Source organism: Alosa sapidissima, chromosome 10 (assembly GCF_018492685.1).
Source record: "Alosa sapidissima isolate fAloSap1 chromosome 10, fAloSap1.pri, whole genome shotgun sequence".
NCBI classification, from domain to species: Eukaryota; Metazoa; Chordata; class Actinopteri; order Clupeiformes; family Clupeidae; genus Alosa; species Alosa sapidissima.
The window spans coordinates 26,943,283-26,950,782 of NC_055966.1; the positions used below are offsets into that span (position 1 = coordinate 26,943,283).

At 43.8% G+C, this 7,500-nt stretch overlaps 1 protein-coding gene across 2 annotated transcripts in view; it reads left to right on the forward strand.

The window, feature by feature from the left end:
* Positions 1–7,500, forward strand: part of cdkal1 (CDK5 regulatory subunit associated protein 1-like 1) — a 267,508-nt gene that overhangs the window by 158,554 nt on the left and 101,454 nt on the right. For both annotated transcript variants that reach the window (XM_042106955.1, XM_042106956.1), the window contains exon 10: positions 7,343–7,488. In XM_042106955.1, the coding sequence (XP_041962889.1) occupies positions 7,343–7,488 (146 nt within the window). The remainder of the gene's footprint in view (positions 1–7,342; positions 7,489–7,500) is intronic.

Below are 7,500 nucleotides of genomic sequence, written 5' to 3' on the forward strand. Positions count from 1 at the left end.
CACACTCGGTATCATGTTTCAATACACTTTAGGTCAATATCACACCGGAATTCTCCTTTAACATAAAAAATCAACATAGTTGTTTTTTCTTCTTCAAGGACAGAAGTTAGTGTTAGTGTTGTCCATGGTCCAAAACACTATCTTTGTCTGTGTATCTGCCTCTGACATTTTGATCTGTCTGTTTACCTATCCCTGTATTTGGAAACGTCCACTCATTTGCTACATACAGTAGAGCATTACAGTATAGTAAACAACTGTTCTGCATGTATGCATGTGAAGAAAATTAGTAGATGTTCCGAACACAGTGTGTCCTCTGAAGAAAATTAGTAGATGTTCCGAACACAGTGTGTCCTCTTCTCCATAGATCTATGAATATGTGTTTCCTTAGCTTGTGTCCACACGATCCTCAGGACCAGTGTACCTGTAATCGGTCTCAGTGTGTGTCAACGCGATCCTTAGGACCATGGTACCTGTAGTTGGTCTCAGTCAGAACTCTATGTGAACATTAGTGTGTGTCCACACGATCCTCAGGACCAGGGTACCTGTAGTCGGTCTCAGTCAGGACTCTGCTATGAGAACATTAGCTGTTGGCATCTGTGCTGCTCTTTAGTCTGTGTGTGTGTGTGTTTGTGTGTGTTTGTGTGTGTGTGTGTGTGTGTGTGTCAGGCGCCCCTGAGTTAGGGGGAATGAGCAATCAGCAGGCTTTTCACCAGCCTAATGAATTCCTATAATTCTCATGCTCTGGTGTGTGTGTGTGTGTGTGTGTGTGCCTGTGTGTGTCGGAATCAGAGAGAGAGGGGAATAAGAGTGTACAGTGCATTCAGAACAATGGAGCCTAAATGTTGAGATTGACTGCAATCAATAACCTGTCTCTACTGCACAGAATGGAGTGTTTCTATTGGCACTTTGTGTGTGTGTGTGTGTGTGTGTGTGTGTGTGTGTGTGTGAGTGAGTGAGTGAGCGGGTGGGGGGAATGATATGATTAGATCGGCTTGATTGGCGCTCAGTCTACTCAAGACTGCTGTCTTCCACTCCATTGATTTAGAGGAAATTGCTTAACTCTTGTGTGTCTGTGCCTTCTTATTTAGTGTGTGCTTGTGTCTGTGCTGTGCCTTCTTATTTAGTGTGTGTCTGTGCTGTGCCTTCTTATGTAGTGTGTGCTTGTCTCTGTGCTGTGCCTTCTTATTTAGTGTGTGCTTGTGTCTGTGCTGTGCCTTCTTATTTAGTGTGTGTCTGTACTGTGCCTTCTTATTTAGTGTGTGCTTGTGTCTGTGCTGTGCCTTCTTATTTAGTGTGTGTCTGTGCTGTGCCTTCTTATGTAGTGTGTGCTTGTGTCTGTGCTGTGCCTTCTTATGTAGTGTGTGCTTGTGTCTGTGCTGTGCCTTCGTATGTAGTGTGTGCTTGTGTCTGTGCTGTGCCTTCGTATGTAGTGTGTGTTCGTGTGTCAGTGACTTCTTATGTGGTGTGTGTGCTTGTGTCTGTGCCGTCTTATGTGGTGTGTGTGCTTGTGTCTGTGCCGTCTTATGTAGTGTGTGCTTGTGTCTGTGCCGTCTTATGTGGTGTGTGTGCTTGTGTCTGTGCCGTCTTATGTAGTGTGTGCTTGTGTCTGTGCCGTCTTATGTGGTGTGTGCTTGTGCCTGTGCCGTCTTATGTGGTGTGTGCTTGTGTCTGTGCCGTCTTATGTGGTGTGTGCTTGTGTCTGTGCCGTCTTATGTAGTGTGTGCTTGTGTCTGTGCCGTCTTATGTGGTGTGTGTGCTTGTGTCTGTGCCGTCTTATGTAGTGTGTGCTTGTGTGTTCTTCCTTGTGTGTGTGTGTGTGTGTGTGTGTGTGTGTGTGTGTGTGTGTGTGTGTGTGTGTGTGTGTGTGTGTGTTCAACTGGTCAATAGGTCATTTATGGATGTGTGTATCTATCTGTTTATGAATATCTGGTTGCACTAGAGTTCTGTGTGTGTGTGTGTTTCTGTGTGTGTGTCTGTCTCTCTGTCTCTGTCTCTGTCTCTGTCTCTATGTCTGTGTTTATAAATGTGTTCTGGTTACTGGGTCAGGCGTGTGTGTGTGTGTGTGTGTGTGTGTGTTCACTGATCTTCACTGAGACTAAGCCAAGCAGTGTGGCCTGACATGGAATCCCCTCCAACTGTGTGTGTGTGTGTGTGTATGTGTGTGTATGTGTCTGCTATTCTGGTCAGTGGGTCAGTGATCCAACAGAGCACTGTCCAGACGTGGGTTCCCTCCAGCCGCGAATCCAGATGGAAACCTCATAAACATAAAACACTCTCCCTCCCTTCATCACACACACACACACACACACACACACACACACACACACACACACACACACACACACAGACACAGACACAAACACACACACACACACACGCGCATACACAGGCCCCCAGCGAGGATAGCTCATGCAGTGGGCTGGAGCCGAGGTGAAACAGATGCAGCATTACTCAGCTATGTGTTCAGACATCTGCTGTGTGTGTGTGTGTGTGTGTGTGTGTGTGTGCGTGCGCAGATGAGTTTTTATTGGAGATTATGGAGACATCACTCTTCGCTGTCTGCGTCTGTTCACATCTGTCTTCCTACGCTGCTTTGGAGTGATCGTTTGCTAGAAGGGACTTGGAAGAGTTCTACTCCACGAGGGCCGTCAGCTGGAGCTTACTGATCAGTTCATTTGAAGCTCTCTCTCCCTCTCCTTCTCCCTCTCTCTCTGTCTCTCTCCCTCTCCTTCTCCCTCCCTCTCACGCTCTCTCTCTCTCTCTCTCTCTCTCTCTCTCTCTCTGTTTTTCTCTCTCTCTCTCTCTCTGTTTTTCTCTCTCTCCCTCTCCTTCTCCCTCTCCTTCTCCCTCCCTCTCGCTCGCTCTCTCTCTCTCTCTCTCTCTCTGTCTCTCAAATTCAAGTTGCTTTATTAGCATGACTGTATGGGAACAGTGTTGCCAAAGCTATTGTTACATACAACATAACATACAAGAACATAAGACCATAAAAAAACAGAGAATACATAAGGAGAGGTGGGTACATCAGTGTGGGGTGGACATAAGAGATCTAAAATTAACAGCAGTAAAGAACAAGAGTAATAATTGTGTGGTGTGTGTGTGCGTGTGTGTGTGTGTGTGTGTATATATCACAGACACAAATATGTTTTAGTCCCTCAGATTCTCACATTTCAAGATAAATTGTGCTGCTAAGGCAGCAGAGGGCCCTTCACCAAGAAGTATGGACATTTTTTCATCATTGTCAAAATCTTGAAAGTGTGGGATAACTATTTGGAATTTGGGGAAGAATGTCTGTCTTTTGTATTTTTCACAGTGAAGAAAGAAGTGCTCCTCTGTCTCAACCACGTCTGCTTGACAGTGACCACACATTCTTTGTTCTTTTGGCAGCCAGGTTTTCCTGTGCCTGCCTGTTTCTATTGCTAGATTGTGGTCACTGAGCCTATATTTGGTCAGGACTTGCCTCTGTTTCGTATCTCTGACAGAGATGAGATACTCTGCCAATTCATATTCTCTTTTTAGGATCAGATAGGAATTCATTCTACTTTGGTTGGCAATTTGGTTTGTCCGATGATCTAAGTATTCTTCTTTTGCTTGATTCATGATTCTGTTGACTCTGATTGATGTTTGGGAAACAGAACTGGACTGAGCTTGATGTGTATTAGTTGTTGTTATTGAGTTAGTTAGCTTCAGTACCAGCTGGCTTAGGGGACTCTTTTCAGGTTTCAGCTCCTGGGTTTTTAGTGCCTCAAAGTGAAGGGAATTCAAAATTCAAAAAATCCAAAATTTCAAGGTTCTTTTCTGAAGGTAAAAGCCAATGGAAAACGGCCTAATTCTGCCCTGCATGCATTATTGGACTTTTAGTATAGATTGACAGAATTCTGCATGTAGGGCTTCAGTTGGATGCTTGTCCCATTTCATGTAGTCGTGCATACTGACTCACTTCCATACAGCGTAATAGTGCATTCACTGCCATGCTGAAACGTCCTGATGCTGTAATGATTAGACCAAGGTAAGTATATTGCATTGTTTGTTCTAGGGCGGTGCTGCCTAGAGTGAACATGTATCTTTGTTCCTAACACCTTGGTTTCTTTTGAAAAATCATAATTTTGGTCTTTGTTGGGTTTACTGCCAGGGCCCAGGACTGACAGTACTGCTCTAGCAGATCAAGGAGCTGCTGCAATCCCTGTTCTGAGGGTGACAGGAGCACCTGGTCATGGGCAAAGAGCAGTAATTTGCCCTCTGTTTCTTGGAGTCTGAGTCCAGGGGCTGTAGACTGTTCCAACTGCACCGCTAATTCGTTTATGTAAATATTGAACAATGTTGGACTCAGACCACAGCCCTGTCTCACACCTCTACTTTGTGTAAAGAACTCTGTTCGTTTTTCTCCAATTTTAATACTGCATTTAGAATTTGAGTACATTGATTTAATTATATCGTATGTTTTGCCCCCTGCACCGCTTTGCAAAAGTTTGTAGTATAATCCATCATGCCAAATTGAGTCAAATGCTTTTTTAAAGTCTACAAAGCAAGCAGATATTTTTCCATGTTTTTGGTCTTTTACATGTTTATTGATTAGGGTGTGTAGGGTGGAAATGTGACCTGTTGTGCGATGATTTTTCAAGAATCCAATTTGGCTTTTACTGAGGGTATTGTGTTCATTACAGAAGGTTTGGATCCTGTCATTTAAAATGCAACTAAATACATTCCCCAGACTACTGTTCACACAAATACCTCTGTAGTTATTAGGATCCAATTTGTCTCCATTTTTGTAAATTGGGGTAATAATCCCTTGGTTCCAGGTGTCAGGAAAATAGCCAGAGCTAAGGATAAGGTTGAACAGTTTGAGCACAGCTTTTTGTAATGTGGGAGTGCTGTATTTTAGCATCTCAGCTCTGATGCTGTCAGGACCACATGCCTTTTTGGTTTTTAATGATTTCAGCTTTTGCGCCAATTCTTCTGCTGAGATAGGGTAATCAAGAGGGTTTTGATTGTTCTTGATAACTGACTCTGAGTTTTGAACTGATAACTGAGTTTTTCTTTTACATGATTCTTTTTTGGATTTGATGATATTTCGCTGTAAATTGTTTTGTTGTGGTCAGACCACGCTGTTGCATTTTGGATCAGCAAGGCTGACTCAGCTGGTTTGGCTGTGCTCAAATTATTCCACATCTCCCAGAACTGGTTGTTATTGATGGACTCTTCAATTTGGTGTAAAATTTGGTTGGTGTGATTTACTTTTTTCTTATTGATTGTGCGTTTGAAGGTTTTTAATGTTTCACAATATTCGGTTCTAAGGGCTGTGTTTTCAGGCTGATGATGTTTTCGGTTTGACAGTTGTCTCAACCGTTTTCTGATGCTCTGGCATTCAGAGTCAAACCAGACATGATCTTGTTTTTTTGTTTTGTTTTTAGTTTTTCTTATTACTTCAGCCTTTTGTGCTGACTTTTGATATATCATATTCAGCTCATTCACAGCCATATTTATACCCTTTGTATTATTAGTGAACTGTTTATTAGTGAAATTAGTAATCTCTTCAACCAATTCAGGTGAGTTCATTGCCTGTATACATTTTTCAGAGCTATTAGGAGTCCATCTGTAGGTTAAATTGAGTTTAAACAGCTTACTGGGCTCTGTGTTTGTGTTTGTGGATTTTCCATCCATTTTAAGAAACACATTCATTTGATTGTGGTCAGAGAGAGGAGTTTGCTGCCTGACAGTGAATGCATTGAAGGAGGAGGGGTCCATGTCAGTGACTGCATAATCAACTACACTACTGCCAAGAGATGAACAACATGTGAACCTCCCTAAAGAGTCCCCTTTTGTCCTGCCATTAAGTATATACAGGCCTAAGGCTTGACAGAGGTGCACTAACTCTCTACCACTTTTACAACATAATCAAGGTTATTTCTCTGGGTGAGCTTTGGTGTGATATATAGCGGTAGGGTATTTCTACCAGATACATGGCTGTTTCCCTCTGGATCAGTCTGATCAAGCTCATATCCTGTTCTTGCGTTAAAATCTCCACACAATAGCACATTTCCCTGGGCCTGGAAATTGCTTGCTTCTGTTTGTATTGTGTGGATGAGCTCTTCATCAAAATAAGGTGAGTCTGATTGGGGGATATATACTGCGCAAAGATATATGCTTTGTTTTGATATGCCAATCTCATTATCAATTTTTAGCCAGCAGTGGGTTTTTCCTGTTGTGATAACAGAAATGTGGCCGCGTCTCAGGAGGACTCTTGGTGTGGTTTAGGGAGACGTATCAACATTTCCCCAAAACCTGAGGGACAACCAGTGGGTGTGTCTCTAACACACCATGTTTCAGTCAGGATGAGAATATCAACATTTGCAATACACTCTAAGAATTCAGGGTCCCCACTTTTCAGTCCGAAGGCTGAAGAGTAGAGGCCCTGGATATTCCAACCGCTAACAACAAATGAGCACATTTTAAATCATCTGGTTGGACCATTATGAAACAGATATGCAAATAACAACAACAAACATATTATATTGGTAAATTATAGAAATGACTTATGGTGGACACGTTTTTTTTTTTATTTTTATTTTTTTTTATGGTTACTGGGCACAAGCCAGTAACCTACTGCAGAGAGTGTGCAGCATTTCTTTTATCTCTCCAAGTTCGTTCCTTTCTGGGAACGTTGGTTGGACGTTAGGAGAATGTGTGGCTACTGCCGCAGCGTAGCTTTTGGATACTACCTGTGGCTGTGGCCTCTTGCATGGCGGTGCAGCTTGATTCACTTTCTTTCTGCTCTGTGAATTGAGCATGGTGGCGGAATGTGATGGTTCTGGGGGGGAGTGACATGTAAGAGCTGCGGGAGATGGTGGCCTGGATACTGTTTTGCCTTCTTGGGAACTGGGGGTGGGGGGGGTGGGGGGTGGGTCCTGGGAGGTGGCACAAAGCTGGTTGAGGAGGGATTACGGCCTATCATTATGGCAGCATCTTTAAGGGTCTTTGCAAAAGACCTCACGCCTTGTTGATGGAGATGGATTCCGTCGTACATGTCGCGGAGGCTGATGGTGGGGTTATGTGGGGTGGTGTCAAGTCTCTCTCTCTCTCTCTTTCTTTCTCTCTCTCTCTTTCTCTCTCTCTCTCTCTCTCTCTCTCTCTCTCTCTCTCTCTCTCTGTCCCTTGCTGGGTCCTGTATATACAGGGTTTATAATGCATAGCATGTGTACCAACGTTTGCGTGTGTAACTATGTTTGTATTTATGACCAAACCATCTCTCTCTCTCTCTCTCTCTCTCTCTCTCTCTCTCTCTCTCTCTCTCTCTCTCTCTCTCTCTCTCTCTCTCTCTCTCTCTCTCTCTCACACACACTCTCAGGAGATGGCTAAGATCCTTGCTCACCCGCGTGTGTATGCCTTCCTGCACGTGCCAGTCCAGTCTGCGTCTGACAGCGTCCTCATGGACATGAAGCGCGAGTACTGCGCCGACGACTTCAGACGCGTGGTGGACTTCCTCAAGGAGAGGTACGCCCCTAT